Source organism: Nerophis lumbriciformis, linkage group LG27 (assembly GCF_033978685.3).
Source record: "Nerophis lumbriciformis linkage group LG27, RoL_Nlum_v2.1, whole genome shotgun sequence".
NCBI classification, from domain to species: Eukaryota; Metazoa; Chordata; class Actinopteri; order Syngnathiformes; family Syngnathidae; genus Nerophis; species Nerophis lumbriciformis.
In genome coordinates, this window is record NC_084574.2 from 15865640 (window position 1) to 15889434 (window position 23795).

The 23795-nt window shown below is 38.9% G+C and overlaps 1 protein-coding gene across 1 annotated transcript in view; it reads right to left on the reverse strand.

The window, feature by feature from the left end:
- The window catches only part of cplx2a (complexin 2a), a 46038-nt gene that overhangs the window by 2928 nt on the left and 19315 nt on the right, over positions 1–23795 (reverse strand). Inside the window, exon 3 of the mRNA XM_061922801.2 lies at positions 4954–5132. Coding sequence (XP_061778785.1) covers positions 4954–5132 — 179 coding nt within the window. The remainder of the gene's footprint in view (positions 1–4953; positions 5133–23795) is intronic.

Here is a 23795-nt window from a genome sequence, read left to right on the forward strand (position 1 = left end):
CTGCGCTAATTAAACCCGTCATTCTGCCTCCAAAATGCCAAAAAACTGTGTTGTTTTTGGTTGTGCAAACCACAACTGGAAACAGGGAAAACAAAGGTCGTATTTTGTTCTGCCAAAGCGTGCTAAAAGCCCACAGAGACGAGACAAATGGCTCGCAGCTTTACACCAGGAAAACGAGGACGGTTCTCACTGGAGTCCCCCAAAATCCCGGGTCGTGTGTTCGGATCACTTCGTTTCTGGTAAATATAAGGAACAAAAATCCACCTTCTTAACCACAACTTGGCTATACCGTCCATGCTAATGTTGAACCCGTTGAATTTTTACTGAATAACGTTCGACAGCTGAAGTTGTTGTTGTTGCACAACAATAACATACGGTATAAGGGCTATTTCCAGTAATTCAGCAAATAATAAATCATAATACTGAACTGAATTTGAATGAGCTCTCTACAGATATAATAAATATACAGATACTGGTATCCACCGTGTCATCCTTATTATCATTTATCAACATACCTTGGGTGATTTAACAATTTTTATGTGATTTATTCGTTATATAACAACCGAAGCTAACAACCGACCTGGTGCGCTTGTGAGGGAGACATAAAGATTTCCAAATTCCATGTCCGGCCATTGTGTAGGATTATCAGTCCACGCATCTGCTGGAAGGCGGTAAGGGCAGTCGTTTAATCCAACTACAGAACATTTTAACTCGTATCTTAACCTAGCCTCACTGGAAAGACTATTTACATAATCATACGCCATTTAGAACAGTTTAAAATGCCGTGAAACCTCGTTAAATGCCTTTTCTGTCAATGCTGTGTTCGCTGTGAGCTGGTTTGTTTTCAACGAATTCAATATGGCGACCGCGTTGCTAGGGGATTGGAGGGCGGAAGTGACGTTGGTCCGCCCTCGCCCATGTGCTGCGGTTGCTTTAAGAACGTTGCGACAGCTGCCGTAAAGGAGGTGCGTTGCTAGCCTGGTTGCTATGTTTCCGGTTGGTCGTGTGTTTGTACCCTGCTCAAATCTCTCTGTAAAGTTATTCATTGGATTATACCTTTTTGTTTTGAACTTTATTACACCTTGGAGCGCTTTTTCCGGTTCATTTTCTCCTGCTTTCGCTATCTGCGCCTAATGACTGAGCTACGTGACGTCATTTCTTGTGATGTCACACGGAGCATTTCTGGTCGGGACGGGATTCCCAGGGATTCGAATAAAGAACCAACTCTTTTTCTTAACTATAGTGGTCTCGATAACGGGTACCGGTTCTCAAAAAGGGATTCGAGTCCGAGGACTCGGTTCTTTTCTTATCGAACAACCGTAAAAATCGGTTTCGAGTATCATCCCTTGTTGCGAGTGTTGGGTTAAATTTTGAGATTATTTTTATAAAGAGCAATCCATTTTTTGGGTTATAAGGGTATTATTTTGACTTAATTTCTGGGTTTTCAAAACTATTAATAATTTTTGGCTTGTTTTTCAATGAGTAACGCATTTTTGGGTAAAAGGCTTTTTTTTAATTAAAAAGGTCCAATAAAGCAATGCTTCCTGCGGCTGAGCCAATCAGAGGCCACGATGCCGAACAGCGTTTGTGTGGGAAATACTACTGTATAATTGATATTTTTAGTTTATATACGCTTAAGAGATGCTAAATTTAGGGCAAAATACGTAATAAAGGCTCGTAAAAAAAAAAATGAAATAGGGCCACAAATTTTGAAACCTGGTGTCGCGAAAAATGACGGTCTTATATGACTTTAAAATGAGCATTTTTCCAAGGGGCCGTGATCTGTTGACATGAATACTAGACGACTCTGAACATAAGACAATTATGCTTCTCAGCACACATTTTTGTGGGAATTTTTATTTATTCATCGTGATTTTAGTATGAGTGAAACAAAAACTGTTAAGCTGCAAAAACGAAATAATCATATTTTCGAGCTACGCGACAGTTTTATGATGTCCGTATGCTTGATAACTCATCTGTTTGTTTGTCAGCAGTGCCACATTGTAGTCTGCATTGAGCAAAATGCACTCGAACTTGTTTGAAAAGCCATTTAGCACCACCTGCTAGTTTGCGTGCAAACATCTTATTGACATTAACGTATTTTCTATAGGGCACAAAAAATATAGTCCTATATTCGGGTCAGTACGGTGTGTTTGTGGAGCACTTTTTACAGCGTGTAACAACAAGGTGGCATCATCAACGAGGAACCCTAAAAAGGATTTTAAAATGGATTTCATCACCTCAATCGACATACAGTACAGGCCAAAATTTTGGACACGCCTTCTCATTGAATGCGTTTTCTTTAGTTTCATGACTATTTACATTGTAGATTGTCACTGAAGGCATCAAAACTATAAATGAACACATGTGGAGTTATGTACTTAACAAAAAAAGGTGAAATAACTGAAAACACGTTTTATATTCTAGTTTCTTCAAAATAGCCACCCTTTGCTCAGATTACTGCTTTGCACACTCTAAGCGCACCTGTGAAGGGAAAACCATTTCAGGTGACTACCTGTTTAAGCTCATCGAGAGAATGCCAAGAGTGTGCGAAAAAAGGTAATCAGCGCAAAGGGTGGCTATTTTGAAGAAACTAGACTATAAAACATGTTTTCAGTTATTTCACCTTTTTTTTAGGTAAGTACATAACTCCACATGTGTTCATTCATAGTTTTGATGCCTTTAGTGACAATCTATAATGTAAATAGTCATGAAAATAAAGAAACTGCACTGAATGAGAAGGTGTGTCCAAAACTTTTGGCCTGTACTGTACATTCATACATTGCACTGTGGATTGGGTTTATGTTGTCGAGTTTGCTTAATTTCAATTGTATTTCATTCTGTGGCAATAAAATGAAATTGTTATGGACACATTTGATTTGTTACTGTTTTTTCCGAGGCTATCGGTGTATTAAACATACAAACCCCGTTTCCATATGAGTTGGGAAATTGTGTTAGATGTAAATATAAACGGAATACAATGATTTGCAAACCCTTTTCAACCCATATTCAGTTGAATGCACTACAAAGACAAGATATTTGATGTTCAAACTCATAAACTTTATATATTTTTTTGCAAATAATAATCAACTTAGAATTTCATGGCTGCAACACATGCCAAAGTATAGGGAAAGGGCATGTTCACCACTGTGTTACATGGCCTTTCCTTTTAACAACACTCAGTAAACGTTTGGGAACTGAGGAGACACATTTTTTAAGCTTCTCAGGCGGAATTCTTTCCCATTCTTGCTTGATGTACAGCTTAAGTTGTTCAACAGTCCGGGGGTCACCGTTGTGGTATTTTAGGCTTCATAATGTGCCACACATTTTCAATGGGAGACAGGTCTGGACTACAGGCAGGCCAGTCTAGTACCCGCACTATTTTACTATGAAGCCACGTTAATGTAACTCGTGGTTTGGCATTGTCTTGCTGAAATAAGCAGGGGCGTCCATGGTAACGTTGCTTGGATGGCAACATATGTTGCTCCAAAACCTGTATGTACCTTTCAGCATTAATGGCGCCTTCACAGATGTGTAAGTTACCCATGTCTTGGGCACTAATACACCCCCATACCATCACACATGCTGGCTTTTCAACTTTGCGCCTATAACAATCCGGATGGTTCTTTTCCTCTTTGGTCCGGAGGACACGACGTCCACAGTTTTCAAAAACAATTTGAAATGTGGACTTGTCAGACCACAGAACACTTTTCCACTTTGTATCAATCCATCTTAGATGAGCTTAGGCTCAGCGAAGCCGACGGCGTTTCTGGGTGTTGTTGATAAACGGTTTTCTCCTTGCATAGGAGAGTTTTAACTTGCACTTACAGATGTAGCGACCAACTGTAGTTACTGACAGTGGGTTTCTGAAGTGTTCCTGAGCCCACGTGGTGATATCCTTTACACACTGATGTCGCTTGTTGATGCAGTACAGCCTGAGGGATCGAAGGTCACGGGCTTAGCTGCTTACGTGCAGTGTTTTCTTCAGATTCTCTGAACTCTTTGATGATATTACGGACCGTAGATGGTGAAATCCCTAAATTCCTTGCAATAGCTGGTTGAGAAAGATTTTTCTTAAACTGTTCAACAATTTGCTCACGCATTTGTTGACAAAGTGGTGACCCTCGGCCCATCCTTGTTTGTGAATGACTGAGCATTTCATGGAATCTACTTTTATACCCAATCATGGCACCCACCTGTTCCCAATTTGCCTGTCCACCTGTGGGATGTTCCAAATAAGTGTTTGATGAGCATTCCTCAACTTTATCAGTATTTATTGCCACCTTTCCCAACTTCTTTATCACGTGTTGCTGGCATCAAATTCTAAAGTTAATGATTATTTGCAAAAAAAAAAGAAAAGTTTATCAGTTTGAACATCAAATATGTTGTCTCTGTAGCATATTCAACTGAATATGGGTTGAAAAGGATTTGCAAATCATTGTATTCCGTTTATATTTACGTCTAACACAATTTCCCAACTCATATGGAAACGGGGTTTGTAAATGGTATATTTTGAATTGCCCCATCTTGGATGTGTAATTGATCCTAAAGATTTCAAATATCCACACGAGATGCACAAATTGTATTTGAAGTGTGCTAATTATGCTTTTCAGCATGTTAATTGGTGACTTTAGTTGTAATATTTCCACACTTCCTCTGCTGATATACAGTATGATCCTACAGTCTCAGTAAGTTGGAAAAAGCATTAAAGGAAGCGATTAAAAATAGCTCGACAATAATCTGCTTCCATGGCAAGGTTGCTTCTTTAAAAGGAAAAAAAAAACTGGCAGGCGATATGTGATGCCTTCAGAAGCAGTGCTCGCATCAAAAATGAGGACGCCGTCCAAAAATAATCAAAACGTTTAGATGAGGAGAACTGCATTCTAGTGCTCAAAGTACTTTAAGTGACAAAACAAGTATGATAGTGCACTTTTACTTTTATGACTGTTGTACCTTATCCCTGATGCCTTGTCTCATCGATTCCCTCTCGGCCTCCATCTTGGAATATTTGGCCTTCCTCTCCTCCTCCTGCTGCCTCAGCGCTTCCTGCCTCTCCTCTTCTTTCTTTGCAGCATCAGGGTCCTCCTCCTTCTCCTCCCCGCCCAGCATCTTGCCCACATCAGGAGGACCTCCTGTATGACACAAACACAACATAATAAGACACATACCTTCCAAAATAATAGCTTGCGTTCAATATATAGTTTTAAATAATGACAATATCCACTAAAATTATGTTTTACCAACAAAGTTTGTAAAATTATCATTATCATGTTGTCTTCAGTCAAAGGACATTTTAATTTGCTTGCACTTGGCATTTAAGTATGTGTATATTTTATATGTATGTAATATTTGAATACAGTATGTTGTATACAGTCAAAAATGGACCTCTTCAAATTACTACATGACGAAACTTCACTGACATCTTCTTTTTTTAAATTTATTTTATTTATTTATTTTTTGAACAACAAACATACTGTCATGACTTGGTCCTGGGGTTTAGTTTTTCTAGAAGGCAACGGAAAGTTGGCTCGGGCGAGATGGGAATGTGAGAACATATTTATTTCAACTTATCAAAAAAAGTACAAACGAAAAGCGCGCACAGTGGCGGAGAAACAACTTGGCTATGAAAACAAATACTTGCACAAAGGCAGAAACTATGAACAACAAAAAAAGCACTAACTGTGGCATTAATAAACAAAACTTACTTGGCATGGACAAAAGGAGCAGCGTGAACGATGGACATGAAAAAAGTGTCAGAAATGTGCAGAGCATAAATGTGGGATGTCACCAGAAAGACAAACTGAAAACAATGAACTTAAATACTACAGACATGATTAACGAAAACAGGTGCGTGACTCAAAACGTGAAACAGGTGCGTGACAGGTGAAAACTAATGGGTTGCTATGGTGACAAACAAGAGTGCACAATGAGTCCAAACGTGGAACAGGTGAAACTAACGGGTAATCATGGAAACAAGACAAGGGAGTGAAAAGCCAGAAACTAAAGAGTCCAATAACTAAACAAAACATGACTAAAACAAAACATGATCACACAGACATGACACATACATTTATAATGCACACAAAAGTCAAGGCACTTTCAATATAACCAACAATATACAAATCAGGTTGAGCAAATCACGACATCAGCAAAACATGTCAAGGAATATCATATCATTGATTATGTTTTTAAAAATGGTATTATTTTTTGTTGTCTTAAGAGTATTTTATGTAGGTTGTTTTAAAAGCACTGCTGGATTGCTGTTCAATTTCATTTTTTCCATAAAATGACAATAAATGTATTCTGATTGTGATTCTGAAAGAAAACAAACGCAAATACAGATAGAGTATTAAATAATTATCAATGATGATAAAATATATAATAAACAATATGAAAAAATACAAAAGACAAAAAGGGCTACCTAAATCACTTTAAATGTTTATTAACAAAGATAGCAATTTAAGGGCTTTTGTACTCTTAATCATCCTCCAAGATTTGATTGACAAATTGTAAACCATTAAGCCAATTAGAAAATCGAGGCCTTACTTTAATAAATCGACATTTATGTAGAACATTTTTTGCCTGTAGTATAATAATGTTGACAAACATTTCTATTTATTTTTATTTTTTAAGTTTGTAATGCCATTTATTGGGAGATAAACAATAGCGTTTTAACTGGGAGATAATATAAACATGTTTTCCTCAAGTTTGGCACAATTATTTGCCTCAATATTGACTGAACATTTTAATACTGCTGTATGTGTTGCTGATAAACGTCTTGAATACATTTTATTTTATTTTTTTTAAATACCGACAGTAACATATACGACATACAGTACATACAAATTAGAGGATATTTATTGTACACAAAAAAAAAACCTTTTGTAGTTTAATATAGAGTATGCGAATATATCTGAAAACAACGACATCATAGCTTTTGTGTCATAGGTGACAAAGCAAATTAGTGTCAAGAGTAATAATAATAATAATATACTGTCACTTAAAAAAAGAGCTCACCCGAGAACGTCACCTTTTGGCCAAATGCTTCACTAATAAAACTGCAGTGTTTCCCACAGGACTGCAATCTATTCATGGTGGTGGGTATAATTGGCCATGACGCATACCATATCATACCATACCATACCATACCAACTTTATTTATAAAGCCCTTTAAAAACAAGCACAGTTGAAAAACAAAGGGCTGTACACCACAAACAAATAGAGGCAAAGGACAGACTAAAAAATAACATTTAAAACAGAAATAAAAACACACATTGAAAAAGCAAATGCAAATTACCATAAGAACAATTTGTTGGATAAAAAACAGTTTAAAAGTTAAAAACAGTTAAAAAAGTTAAAAGCTAAAAACAGTTTAAAGTCTCATGTTCATGTTAAGTCTATGGACGCTGTGAGGAAGACAAAAAGTGAGTACAAACAAACAAAACACGAAAAGCAAACCAAATATGTTATGAAATATGAATAAACTTTCCTGCAGTTGCTTCTTTTTGTTATATTTTCTTGGCGTTGGTAAATTCCCCAATCAAGACTGAGTAGCCTGACAAACATTTCTATATTAAAATCGTTTATAAAGCACTGACGTCTTCTATTCTATGATATAATATGCTGTGCAAAACCCTGGAGGCACGCGTAGTGAACCCCTGGAATACGACTGTCGTAAATTGTGTTGCTAGGTTACCATGGCGCTCATGGGGTACACCATTGTGTTTATAAGATAATATAGCAGCTGCAGTGTAAACACACTCTTTTATTCATTATTTAATTCATTTATTCATATTAAAATATACAAATAAGCACGATACGACATAAAAGCAATACATAAACACGGAATCGCATAGTTTAATTTGTTACAAATATTCCAAGTCTTCGACTTATATGCAGCTGAGATAGGTTCCAGCACCCCCCTGCCACCCTGAACGGGACAAGCGGTAGCAAATGAATGGATGGACTTATATCATGAAAAAATAAAAGGGGAACATTATCACAATTTCAGAAGGGTTAAAACCATTAATAATCAGTTCCCAGTGGCTTATTTTATTTTTCGAAGTTTATTTCAAAATTTTACCCATCACGCAATATCCCTAAAAAAAGCTTCAAAGTGCCTGATTTTAACCACCCGTCCATTTTCCTGTGACGTCACATAGTGATGCCAACACAAACAAACATGGCGCATAGAACAGCAAGCTATAGCGACATTAGCTCGGATTCAGACTCGGATTTCAGCGGCTTAAGCGATTCAACAGATTACGCATTACTGCAGGTTTGTAGTTGGTTGTTTTACTCCTTTAATTTTGTTATTGTATTCAATTAATAGTGTTTTGGTAATTGATTTTAATATACCTGAAATAACTAACTAATATAACTAATATATATATATATATATATATATATATATATATATAAATGATAAATGGGTTGTACTTGTATAGCGCTTTTCTACCTTCAAGGTACTCAAAGCGCTTTGACACTACTTCCACATTTACCCATTCACACACACATTCACACACTGATGGAGGGAGCTGCCATGCAAGGCGCTAACCAGCACCCATCAGGAGCAAGGGTGAAGTGTCTTGCTCAGGACACAACGGACATGACGAGGTTGGTACTAGGTGGGGATTGGAACCAGGGACCCTCGGGTCGCGCACGGCCACTCTTCCACTGCGCCAGCCGTCCCATAGTTATATATATATATATATATATATATATATATATATATATATATATATATATATATATATATATATATATATATATATATGTATATACGGTATATATATATATATATATATATATAAATACATATATATATATACATATATATACATATATATATATATATATATATATATATATATATATATATATATATATATATATATATATATATATATATATTTTTTTTTTTTTTACATTGTATGTAAAAATATATACCAGGCATCAATAAAATGCGTAGGCAAATGTGTAATAAAATCATGAGATGAATCCCTAAACATTTATATTTATAAAGTATTCACAGTTACAAACGGCCATCTGAGGGCAGCCATAACAGCAATGTGAAAAAGAGTTTGACACACCTGATATAATGGTATGCCAACGCATCACTTGATTACAGTACAGTGTTTTATTTCCTTATATTCAAACACAGTGTTACTGTTCAAACTGTGTGTAATGTTAATGTGGCCAACATTATTAAATATACTTGTTAAATAAAACCTCTGCCTTGTTTTTAATATTTAGACCTACGAGGCTAGTGTATTCCAATGTGGGTCGTTAAAATACAGCATTGTATGTGGCGGCAGTGGCGGGTTGTGCGTTTCCTACCTACGCCTTCAGCAATGTCCTACTTAGTCCGACTTTCATTAATACCCCTCAAAATACCATAACTTATGTCATCACATAACCACGGCTGGAGAAATACTATACACAGAAACACACTTGTGCACCCCTGGGGATTGAATCACCAAAACAGTTAAAGTTAAAGTACCAATGATTGTCACACACACACTAGGTGTGGTGAAAGTTGTCATATGCATTTGACCCATCCCCTTGATCACCCCCTGGGAGGTGAGGGGAGCAGTGGGCAGCAGCGGTGCCACGCCCGGGAATCATTTTTGGTGATTTAACCCCTAATTCCAACCCTTGATGCCAAGCAGTGAGGTAATGAGTCCCATTTTTATAGTCTTTGGTATGACTCGGCCGGGGTTTGAACTCACAACCTACAGATCTCAGGGCGGACACTCTAACTCAGTGGTTCTTAACCTTGTAGGAGGTACCGAACCCCACCAGTTTCATATGTGCATTCACCGAACCCTTCTTTAGTGAAAAATGAAATTTTTTTTTTTTTTCAAATTCAAGACAAAGTTATATGTTTTTGGTAACACTTTAGTATGAGGAACATATTCTAAGTAACAAAGACTTAATTTAGAGTTATTTGGTTAGGGTTAGGGCCAGGGTTAGAGGGTTAGGGTTATAATAAGGCCATGCAGAATAAGGCATTAATAAGTACTTAATAATGACTTGTTAAGCATTTAAAACATATTTTACGAGGTACTGTCAAAATTAAAACGATAGTAAAAAAACATATTTACGTGGGAACCTTTTTTTTTTTTAACTTTGCTCTCCTTTGTGAGTTAAAAAAGTGAGTGCCGATTATTTCTCCGCTGGCCGGGTGTCAAAACGTGGTCCTTGGGTTGTGTTTTCCCGGAATGCAAAGGAAAGTTGGCGCGGGCAAGGCGTGAATGTGAGTACATTTTTATTTTAACACTAACAAACTACAAAAAGGGGTACAAACAAAAGGCGCGCTCACCGGCGGAGATAAACTTGGCTAACAAAACAAAACTAGGACAAAGGCAAAATTATGGACGCGAAACTAATAAACACTTACTGTGACAAGAGCAAAACAAAAACGTACGTGGTATGGCATGAAGCAAACACTATGGAATAAGCATGGCATGATAATGACAGAGGTAAACAGAGTTAGAAAGGGTAGATAGATATGATAATGTCACCAGGCCGACTGCCTGGCAACAACAAGCTTAAATACTGGTGACATGATTAGTGAAAACAGGTGCGTGACTCAAAATGTGAAAACGTGAGACAGGTGCGTGACATGAGGATGTGAACCAGGTGAAACTAATGGTTTCTATGGTGACAAAGCAAGGGAGTGAAGACAAGAACTAAAAAGTGTCCAAAAACCAAGCAAAACATAACTAAACAAAACATGATCACAGACATGACACCGGGTATGGCCCCAGTGCCACTTCCTGCTTTTCGCAAATTAAAACTTGTGATTGGATACTCGCTTAGGAGTGACAAGTGAAAATCCAATTTAAGGCTACTGTCAACAACTTGTGATCTGATTGGCTATAGCAACTGTCTATCAACCGGCAGAATTCACACAACGCTGGCAACAAGCTAGCTCATACTTGCCAACCCTCCTGGATTTTCCGAGAGACTCCCGAAATTCAGCGCCTTTCCCGAAAACCTCCTGGGACAAATTTTCTCCCGAAAATCTCCCGAAATTCAGGCGGACCTGAGTGACGTGTCGACAGCCTGTTTTCACGTCCGCTTTCCCACAATATAAACAGCGTGCCTGCCCAATCACGTTATAACTGTAGAATGATCGAGGGCGAGTTCTTGGTTTCTTATGTGGGTTTATTGTTAGGCAGTTTCATTAAAGTCCTCCCAGCGCGGTAACAACACTCAACAACAGCAGTCACGTTTTCGTCTACCATAAAGCAGTTCGTCTGCCGTAAACAGCAATGTTGTGACACTCTTAAACAGTCAATACTGCCATCTACTGTACAAACATATGTGACAATAACATCTACGGCTTTTAGAGAGTGCAGTGCACAACTGCGCACACAACAAGGCGACGAAGCAGAATGCATCTTCAGAGAGTGTGTTCAGCATGGTTAGAAAAATAGTGACAGAGAATAAAACAAGGATGGACAATTCAACCCTTAACTCAACAATGAGTAGATGAGTGTTATGTGTGTGTATATGTGTAAATAAATGAACACTGAAATTCAAGTATTTCTCTTATTTATATATATATATATATATATATATATATATATATATATATATATATATATATATATATATAGCTAGAATTCACTGAAAGTCAAGTATTTCTTATATATATATATATATATGAAATACTTGACTCCTCCCCCCCACCTCCCGAAATTGGAGGTCTCAAGGTTGGCAAGTATGAGCTAGCTGAATTCTGATTGGATAAAAACTCTAACCTAGAAACAAGCAACGCTGGAGCCTAATAAGACATGAAGAGAATACGATGAATACTTTATGGAAAGTAGATTAAAATGAACGTTTATTAATCTATGATCATGATTTATGTTAGGCCAGCAGAGAGGCTGTGCAAACACGCACCCTATGGACTGGAGGCAGTATAGATGATCACATCCATTTTGCAGAAATAAAATCCAACATTTAGTCAATTAAATCAGTGTGAATGCTTGAGTCTTGTAGCATTCTTGCAGTCCTGTGCCGTAAAAGCGACATGAAAGAATAATACGTGTGGACTGTCATGCATTATATGTGCCTCATATTTATAGACAGGCTTAGAAGCAACCAGCATGATGTGAACAATAACAACTCTGGTTGAGTGAGCAGCCGGCCATCATGTTCTCTTCTTTTGGAGAGAACATCACGGGACAATGATGGAGACTTGAATTATAGGGATGAGGCGATGGAATAGTAAATTAGAGCGAACAGAACAAAAGCCATGGATGTGACGTGTTTGTTTTTGAAGAGAAGCAGATAAGCGGGAAGGACGAGGTACTGTGTGTATAATGGAAATCATAATGAGAGGGAGGGAATGTGTCAGAAACGTTTTCCGAGCTGTTCCAGTTGGTGGGATTATCCAGCAGGTTGTAGTTTTCCAATTTACAAAAATGGAGAGCGTGACTAGAGGGAAGTGACAAACCAAAGAAGATGGAGAATAAACTCAAGTAAAAGAGGATAACAAAAGAGGGGAGTGAAATGCAGGATGCACAGCCAAGCAGGATGGGCGGGCGGGGACGGCGGGAAGTCTTGAGGGGCATTTGAGGAGAGGACGAAAGCGAGCGAGCGGAAAAGAAAGTCAGAGTATAATCCCTGAGACGAGCGTCGCCGCTGGTATTGTTGCTATTTCACTCGTCATCATCAGCATAATAAAGATGAAGTGCGGCGCATTGCGGGGTTAGAAGACAAACAGAAAAACCATCTTAATCTTGGATGTAAAATGAATGCTACCGTTTGCCTCGACGTACTCCTTTTATATCGTGCATGGCTGCAAAATAGGCAGTAGGAAAGTTTCGAGTCCCAGCACTTTGATGAAGAATGTGAGAAACACGATTGAATTCAAGAAAGAACCCTGGAGGTGGTTTTTGAGTCTGCATGTACAAACGTAAAACACACTCAATGTCCGATATAACGCGGTCGTTGGAGTCCATAAAATACTGATGGCGGCATTTCTGAGATTGTATTATGTAGAAATCCTTATTTCTTATCCTTTTATTTTCGAAAGAATACAATAAAATGATCCCCAAACCAGACTATCCAGAGTAGATTAGGACATTACTGTCCTAACAGAGCATTGCATAAGAAAAAACATGTTTTAATTCCTAAACCAGTGGTTCTCACACTTTTTTCACTAAGTACCACCTCAGAAAGCACTTGGCTCTCTCCGTACCGTAACATTGAAATACAGTAGCCTAGTAGGGCTAAATATTCATTAAAAACAAGGCAGATATTTTATTTAACAACTATATTTATTATTTTTAGCCACTGTAACATTACTCACAGTTTGAACGGTAACACTGTCTTTGAATATTTAATTAGGTGATTCTTTGGCGTACCACTAGATGGAGCCGTCATTTGAGAATCACTGTCCTGGACACCAAATAATGGCAAATTTCCATATTTGGTTACATTTGACAGGAAGCCATGCACAGTCACTTATTTAATCCAATAAAGCAATGCTTCCTGCGGCTGAGCCAATCAAAGACCACGATACCGAACAGCGTTTGTGTGGAAAATACTACAGTAGAATTGATATTTGTAGTTTATATATGCTTAAGAGATGCTAAATTTAGGGCAAAATACGTAATGAAGGCTCGTAAAAAAATATAAAATAGGGCCACAATTTTTTAAACGTGGTGTGGTTTTTGATTGATTGACTGAGACTTTTATTAGTAGATTGCACAGTACAGTACATATTCCGTACAATTGACCACTAAATGGTAACACCCCAATAAGTTTTTCAACTTGTTTAAGTCGGGGTCCACTTAAATCAATTCATGGTAATTCACGGTCTTATCTGGCTTTAAAATGGGCATTTTTACAAGGGGTCGTGATCTATCTGTTGACATGAATACTAGACGACTCTGAACATAAGACAATTATGCTTATAGATATTTAGTTATTTCTATTTTGTAACTTCCAGTTTCTTCCAACAAAGAAAATGTATTATTCACATTGCTATTGGCTGTATTCCTTCGTGCTGCTTTCTCATCAAAGCTAAGTGCTATCTTTCTATTTTGCGTGCTTCTAAATATTTTCTATCCTTCTTTAGCTCTTCTCCAACACCATTTTGTAGTCCTAATGAATTTACAAAGCACTTGCTCTCTTTGTTTCACCGCTTCATTTTCAGCTAGCTAGCTGCTAAACTAGCAAGGCTAAGCTAGCCTTGGTCCGAAGCCACCCTTCTCATGGAGAGGTTGTCCCTTTGATTGATTGATTGAAACTATTATTAGTAGATTGCACAGTACAGTACATATTCCGTACAATTGACCATTAAATGGTAACACCCGAATAAGTTTTTCAACTAAGTCAGGGTCCACATTAATCAATTCATGGTAGAGGAACGTGTCCACCAAATAGAGCGGAGTAACTTCGTAACACAGCATCGACCACTACTGCCTATTGGCGCTGACGAGGCGTAGGGCAGCCATCTTCAAAGGGGCAACATACCCATCTACTGACAGGCGTATTGAAGTGTCATTTATTCCATCATAAATTTCTAAATACTAAACAAATTTTCATCTTAGCTTTTAGCTAACTGGCAACAATTTTGCTGGTGGGCATAAATACAGTACAATAATCTTCGATCCACAAAATACTACTAATAGTAATGTTCACTCTTACTTGTGGAAAGTAATCCCCCGTGACTTTTCCTCGGTCCACTGATTCGAGTAGGATTATGTAGAAGAATGACTCGGCATTGGGGAGTTCCACATTGGGGGAGTTCCACAAACCACGTTAAACACAGATTCCGATCTAACAAAGGTCTGAACTCATTCTCCTTCTATGCCACATCAATATGGAATGCACTCCCAACAGGTGTAAAAGAAAGTGCATCTCTATCCTCCTTCAAAACAACACCTCCAGGCAACTTCAACCCTTGACTAACACCCTCCCCCTTCCACATCCCACCTCCCCGGATTGTAAATAACCCAATGTATCCATCCATTCATCCATCCATCTTCTTCCGCTTATCCGAGGTCAGGTCGCGGGGGCAGAAGCCTAAGCAGGGAAGCCCAGACTTCCCTCTCCCCAGCCACTTCGTCCAGCTCTTCCTGTGGGACCCCGAGGCGTTCCCGGGCCAGCCGGGAGACATAGTCTTCCCAACGTGTCCTGGGTCTTCCCCGCGGCCTCCTACCGGTCGGACGTGCCCTAAACACCTCCCTAGGGAGGCGTTCGGGTGGCATCCTGACCAAATGCCCGAACCACCTCATCTGGCTCCTCTCGATGTGGAGGAGCAGCGGCTTTACTTTGAGCTCCTCCCGGATGGCAGAGCTTCTCACCCTATCTCTAAGGGAAGAGGAAACTCACTTCGGCCGCTTGTACCCGTGATCTTGTCCTTTCGGTCATAACCCAAAGCTCATGACCATAGGTGAGGATGGGAACGTAGATCGACTGGTAAATTGAGAGCTTTGCCTTCCGGCTCAGCTCCTTCTTCACCACAACGGATCGATACAGCGTCCGCATTACTGAAGACGCCGCACCGATCCGCCTGTCGATCTCACGATCCACTCTTCCCCCACTCGTGAACAAGACTCCGAGGTACTTCAACTCCTCCACTTGGGGCAAAATCTAAATGTAAATAATCAAATGTATTTCTAATGGATATACTTGTTCTTATGCTATCTGAAATCACGATGTTCTCTGCTCGCTGTACATATCCTACCAAATCAGACCTACACTGTTTCAATGTCCATTTCTCTGATGATGCAATTGTTGATGACTGAAGTGCTGATATCAACCAAACCCTCCTCATCCCACCCCCCGGATTGTAAATAATGTAAATAATTCAATGTATGTACTCTGATGATTAACTTGTGTGATGACTGTATTATGGTGTACCATGAATTGATTACGCGGACCCTGTCTTAAAGGGGAACATTATCACAATTTCAGAATGGTTAAAACCATTAAAAATCAGTTCCCAGTGGCTTATTATATTTTTCGAAGTTTTTTTCAAAATTTTACCCATCACGCAATATCCCTAAAAAAAAGCTTCAAAGTGCCTGATTTTAACCATCGTTATAAACACCCGTCCATTTTCCTGTGACGTCACATAGTGAAGCCAACACAAACAAACATGGCGGAAAGAACAGCAAGCTATAGCGACATTAGCTCGGATTCAGACTCGGATTTCAGCGGCTTAAGCAATTCAACAGATTACGAATGTATTGAAACGGATGGTTGTAGTGTGGAGGCTGGTAGCGAAAACGAAATTGAAGAAGAAACAGAAGCTATTGAGCCATATCGGTTTGAACCATATGCAAGCGAAACCGTCGAAAACGATACGACAGCCAGCGACACGGGAGAAAGCGAGGACGAATTCGGCGATCGCCTTATAACCAACGATTGGTATGTGTTTGTTTGGCATTAAAGGAAACTAACAACTATGAACTAGGTTTACAGCATATGAAATACATTTGGCAACAACATGCACTTTGAGAGTGCAGACAGCCCAATTTTCATCAATTAATATATTCTGTAGACATACCCTCATCCGCGCTCTTTTCCTGAAAGCTGATCTGTCCAGTTTTGGAGTTGATGTCAGCAGGCCAGGGAAGCTAGGGTCGATATTCTTCCCTTGATCATCTTGGGACGGTGTGAGCCAAGACATCCAGGGGGTTTAGCTTGCTCGTCTGCGGGAACAAACTGCCGCCTTTGCTTGCCGTGCTACTGAGGTCCTTTGTCCCTGAATTGCTCACACACTCCGGCAGATTCAATGGGGGTCTGGCGGCAGATTTCTTTGACTTTATCGTTGGAAATGCATCTGCTTTGAGTGTCGCAGGATATCCACACATTCTTGCCATCTCTGTCGTAGCATAGCGTTCGTCGGTAAAGTGTGCGGAACAAACATTTCTTGCCACTTTCGCATCTTTGGGCCACTGGTGCAACTTGAATCCATCCCTGTTCGTGTTGTTACACCCTCCGACAACACACCGACGAGGCATGATGTCTCCAAGGTACGGAAAACAGTCGAAAAAATGGAAAATAACAGAGCTGATTTGACTCGGTGTTTGAGAAAATGGCGGATTGCTTCCCGATGTGACGTCACGTTGTGACGTCATTGCTCCGAGAGCGAATATTAGAAAGGCGTTTAATTAGCCAAAATTCACCCATTTAGAGTTCGGAAATCGGTTAAAAAGATATATGGTCTTTTTTCTGCAACATCAAGGTATATATTGACGCTTACATAGGTCTGGTGATAATGTTCCCCTTTAAACAAGTTGAAAAACTTATTCGGGTGTTACCATTTAGTGGTCAATTGTACGGAATATATACTGAACAGTGCAATCTACTGATAAAAGTTTCAGTCAATCAATCAATCAATCGTGTTTTTCCTCGTTGTTTCTACTGCTGAAATATGAGTGGATGCCCCTCTCAAGATGGCTGCCGAATTTCTCGCACCCCAGCAGACAATGCGGTGTCTACGACTTTAGAGGCCGTGGACACGCTTGCTAGCATTAGCCGTATTGAGCTACAGTTTGTAGCCGCCCTAAAAGGCATACAAACTACGTTGAACCGGATAAGAGACATAACCGATTTAGTTTGTTAGCTAATCCTACACCGCAGTCTACCACACAAATGTAAAAGGACGAAAATTCTGGGTCCATGGCACAATCGCGTTTTATCGAACTTCGAGTGTCTATCGAACTTTGAGTGTACATCTATTCTCTGTCAAATATGTTGATATTTTTGGGTGTGTGGAACATTTCCTTCAGTTTTAGTCAGACCTTTTAGAATGGAGTACTAATGAAAACTGAAGTACCACTCTGCAAGACTTTGGCCACTAAAGTGAGGTCATGGATAGAAAAGAAATAATGTGCTAATGACATCATCGCAGAGCACTTACAGTAGACGCTCCAAAGCCGGGGGGTTGTAAAATTCAGAAATTCGACAAATTCATTGGTAGAGATGCACAAATAAATCAAATATGAGGTCATGTGTGACCTCAGCTCAGCAAGTATCAGTAAATGAACCTGGTTCGCTTGGGCTTTGACACCAAAAAGGAGCAGCCTTTTATGTCTCAAAGGGCCCCTCTAATGCTGACAACATTTTTTAGTTCATTGTTCTAAACCGGTGGTCAGCAACCCGCGGCTCTCTAGTGGCTCTCTGGAGCTTTTTCAAAAATGTATGAAAAATGGAAAAAGAGAAAAAATATATTTTTTGTTTTAATATGGTTTCTGTTGGAGGACAAACATGACACAAATCTCCATAATTTATAGAAATCACACTGTTTATAATAAACATGCTTCAGTGATTAGAGACTGTTTGGTGAGGGCCGTTTTGTCCTACTAATTTAGGCGGTCCTTGAACTCACCGTAGTTTGTTTACAAGTACAACTATCTCCGACTTTCTAAGACATGTTTTATGCCACGTTTTGTGTTTTGTTTCATTTTGTCCACCAAACTTTTATTGTTGTGTGTGAAGGCTATTGACTTGTGTGGAAAGCTAATCAGACATATTTGGTCACTGCATGACTGCAAGCTAATCGATGCTAACATGCTATTTAGGCTAGCTGTATGTACATAATGCATTATTATGCCTCATTTAATTGCCTTTAAGTCCTCTTAATTACATTTATATTTACATGTCTCATTACACATTATCTGTATGTAATATTGGCTGCATTTCTGATAGTTGTTTGTGTACCATGTTGTTCCAGACCACAGCAAATGTCACCCAGCTTGCAAAGATTGTTATAAATCCATTTATTTTTAATCCTGCCATTTCCTTTAACTTGGACACACACATCTATACCTTTGGCATTTCTAAGCTAGTCATTTCCAGGAGTTATCTCAACCTCTGAGAAGCCTCCATTTTACTAATGATTTCAAATGTTGTAAAAATGTGTAGAATAAATTTTAAATTTCAACATTTCTGTCAAGAAAGATTTGTGTCAGCCTGCAACACATAGTCATTTTGATAGTAGGCTAATATAGCTAATATAGACACTTACATAATGTGTTGTCTTCATTATAACACTTGTACAAGGTTTTTAATTTTTTGCGGCTCCAGACAGATTTTTTTTTTAGTATTTTTGGTCCAATATGGCTCTTTCAACATTTTGGGTTGCTGACCCCTGTTCTAAACCTAAAAGTGATAAGCAAAATTTTTCCTAAAATAGACATAGTAGTGATTTTAGGATTGTTTTTTTAACGGGTTTCAGCACATTGTGTAACACCCAAAAGTCAAAATGACTCGCACAAAATGGGACGGCCCATGCGAAAGGAGTGTAATTTGAATGATTCTGACTTCAAAGAAGAAGGGTTTAAAGCAAATGTAAAAGACTCAAGCCAAAAGCGATCCCAAAAATCAGGAGCACTGTCAGAATAATTGTATATAAGTTATCACAAAACTTTGTGTTGCCATGAGTTCCCGGCGAGAAGACAAAAGCTGTCTTTGATCCTACCAAGAAGAAGGCTTGTAAAACTCCACTGTGTAGGATGGGAAGCAACATGAAGGTGTTCTGTTTCTTTGAGGTATTGTAATCCACAGAAAGATTTTGTCTTGACCCGAGAACTACAAAGCGGAGACAAAGCAGGGCCTGCCCAAGTTCCAGGCACCTTTTCTTTTAACTGTTTTACGACCTTTTCTTTGAACTGTTTGTAATGAAAGGCGATGGCTGTTTACGACCCCCGTCCCTTTAGAAACAGCTGTTGCCATGTAATCAGGGAAAGTCCAAATAAAAGAGGAGGCGTACAATCTTTCATGGTGACACTGTTCAAGGGTACAGGTGTACGCGTTTCTCCTCACTGAGCCAAATTTAATTCTCTCACTGTTTGATTCCTTGCTTCTTGTCTTGTTTAATTGATGTCATCAGTGTTTAAACCTGACAAGCACCCTCCAGAGAAGAAAGACTGAGTCGGAACCTGCCGAAAAACCGAGAAAACAAAGCAGACCTGCACTCAAAAACGATAGAAAAAGGTTGTGTTGTATTTTGTGTCCTCTTCTATTGATGTTTTCCCTCAAGGTGCTAAAAGAACATGAGGAAACACAAGCTATGGTGTCTATAAAAGAAGAGCTGGATGAGATAGGGAATCCGAAAATTATGATTATTTTATATTTCTTTTTTTGTTCGCAATGTTAACCATATCAGTTCTGAAGTAACCATAAACCAGGGCGACCAAAACATGCACTTAAGTGGTCAAAATAATTGTTTTACATGCCTTTATCCACAATGTCTATGCGGGGAAATGGAATCCAGTTTTGTAGATAAATTTACTCATTACTCAAAAGCCAACTGATATTATGGGAAATGTCTGCCAAATTCATTTTTGGGTGCAAAAAATACATATAAAGAGAACTTGTTTGTGAAATTTTGGTTAACTGGACGCTATGGGTCCTTTAACAGCAATTTTACACTTGCATGACCGTTACTTTCTACTTAAAAATTGCTTGGATGGATAATTAATGTATTATTTATAATGTTGATGGTATGACATTAGAACAGATTGTATATGTTATTATTTGCATCATGATTTCGATTGTTCTTTTCTAAATGCTGACAAATCAGAAGTTGATCAGAGTCATGTGTGACAGATTGTGCTGGACCTTGTAATTTCCACTGTTCTTGGGAAGCTTGCCTCATTACATCCAAGAGTGTGCTCCCCGCTAACCCTTGGGGACATGCCATGAATGATAATTGATTACAGAATATATCATGGGTATTGATGTATGGACTGACAGCTATGAGAGCCAGATTGAAAAGCCGGTTGATGTTTCTTTAGTCGTTTCCTATGGGAAATTATTGTCCATGGGAAAATTGATCAATCCTAGTGTGACCAATTTTCTGGAATGCTAACCTCAGTGGTTCCACAATCCAATCAGATTGATCCAATGCCATCTTCATACCACTTCTGTCCTTCAGGGGGCATAATTACTTAGGATCTAGAGCAGGGATTCTCAAACTGTGGTCCTCTTTTTAGGGTGCAACAAAAGACTAGAGCGCAAAAAGTAAACTGACTAGCCAACACACCAGAAACTATACACTACTAGGGGCGGTATAGCTCGGTTGGTAGAGTGGCCATGCCAGCAACTTGAGGGTTCCAGGTTCGATCCCCGCTTCCGCCATCCTAGTCACTGCCGTTGTGTCCTTGGGCAAGACACTTTACCCACCTGCTCCCAGTGCCACCCACACTGGTTTAAATGTAACTTAGATATTGGGTTTCACTATGTAAAATGCTTTGAGTCACTAGAGAAAAAGCGCTATATAAATATAATTCACTTCACACTTCACTTCACTACTGCCAATTAACGTGTTGGACTTGCAGCTGTAATTTGACTCAGAAATGTGATAATAAAACAAGATACAACAACTGGACAGCAGTTATCATAGATCAATTTTGAATGTTGCAAAAAAAATAAATGTTATTATCAAAAGCAATTAATATTTATTAACACACACAAAAGTATAAACAATTGGTACTGTTGAGTACCGATGTTGATTCCCAGGTACTGGGAATTGGTACCGTATCGGTTGAAATGTGAACGGTGCCCATCCCTAGGCTACGGTGTGTTGCTTAGTCAGGGAGTAGTCTTTGCCATTAAGCTGAATCTTGTCTTTTGTTGTGCCCTACAAAGTGTTTATACTGTAAATATTGTACATATTACACACTAGCTGTTTGATTTGTAACGTGCATCTTAGTTGTAGTTTTCATTACCAAATTTGGAGGTGTTGAAATCGCCATTGTCAAAATCACTAATGCTAATCAAAAGCATGTCTATGGCATTGAGCTAGGTGGAGCCTTACTTTATGTTCGAGTGTTTTCTATCAGGCATGGAAAATTACAACATTACTGAAAAGCAACTAAATCTGCTCCGAGTGCTACTTGAGAGCTTGTTTGCCCTGTTTGAGCCGATGAGATGAAACAAATGTACTGCTTCATAAAAAAAAATAAAACCAGTTGCCTAGTTACAACATAAGTAATGGTCGGATTTTGATTAAATGTTCAGAAAATGTCCAAAGTAGGTCTTGGAACAAGTGATTGTGTAGTTTTTATTATTGTTCCTATATCCATCCATCCATTTTCTACCGCTTGTCCCTTCCGGAGCTTATCAAAATACTTACTGTTGACATTAATTTTGTCACCATACAGTATAGACCAGACCTGGGCAAAATAAGGCCCGGGGGCCGCATGTGGCCCGTTAATCTTTTCAATCTGGCCCGTCGGACATTACCAAATTATTTTTTTAGATGTTTAAGATGAAAAGTGTAGCTGCCATTATGATGTGCAGTGATGTTTTCAAATGACCGGAAGTCTTCAATTATACTAAGTATTTCAATGGTTGGAATCTGCACTTTTTCCTGACATACTAGTTATTATGGTAATCTAATTAGTTACTATGGTCATCTAATTAGTTACTATGGTCATCTAATTAGTTACTATGGTCATCTAAGTCCCAGCAGCTCAGACGAGGCACCAAGCAGTGTAAGTTATATTATAAGTCAATTATATTTACATAGCACTTTTCTCTAGTGACTCAAAGCGCTTTTACATAGAGTGAAACCCAATATCTAAGTTACATTTAAACTAGTGTGGGTGGCACTGGGAGCAGGTGGGTAAAGTGTCTTGCCCAAGGACACAACGGCAGTAACTAGGATGGCGGAAGCAGGAATCGAACCTGGAACCCTCAAGTTGCTGGCACGGCCGCTCTACCAACCGAGCTATGCTATGTGTTTCCAGAGCCTGAAATGTGGGTGTCAGGGACAGACGAGGAAGGAGATTTTTACAACAAAGTTGTAACGCTTAGTGATATATCAGATATATCAGATTGTAGGTGGGTTTATTTTTTTACCCATCGCGTTCATATTTCGCTGTTTGTTATATTTTTGTTGCGTTTCACTTGTTTGTAAAATATGTGGATGGAGATGGGGTGTGACGTTCATATGTTGTCAATATTCAGTGTTTTATCGTTCATAGTTAATATTGTAAATCCCACATTCTTTATTTTCATGTACATTCTGATTGTCTCATTCAGTAAAAAAATGTATGATTCTATTCCGTTTTTTAAGGCCGTCTGTCATAACGTTTTTGGCTTTCAATCAGACATTGTGAGGTTTTGTATTAGTGTTCCTAAAAATATATACACCGGCCCTCAGACACATTTTTTTCTCTAAATTTGGCCCCCCGAGTCAAAATAATTGCCCAGGCCTGGTATAGACAAACAAGCAGCTGTCAAGACTTAGACTATGGCGTGGTTTGTTCTCCCGTGGTGCAAATGATTTGGACCAGACATGGCGTGAATGTGAAGACATATTTAATTTTACTATAACAAAAGGAACAAACTAAAGGTGCGCACAAGGCGGAAGTACAAACTTGACAAATGAAACCAATACTTGCACGTGGGCAAAAAACTAAGGACATGAACAAAAGTCGCTAACTGTGGCATGAATCGAAAAAACTTACTTGGACAGGGCATGAAGTGCGCAGAGGTAAACAGAGTGTGACAGGGGTATGAATCCGGATGTCGCCAGAAAGACAAACTGAAAACAATGAACTTAAATACTACAGACATGATTAACTAAAACAGGTGCGTGACTCAAAACGTGAAACAGGTGCGTGACGTGACAGGTGAAAACTAATGGGTTGCTATGGTGACAAACAAGAGTGCACAATGAGTCCAAACGTGGAACAGGTGAAACTAATGGGTAACTATGGAAACAAGACAAGAGAGTGAAAAGGCAGAAACTAAAGAGTCCAATAACTAAACAAAACAAAACATGACTAAAACAAAACATGATTACACAG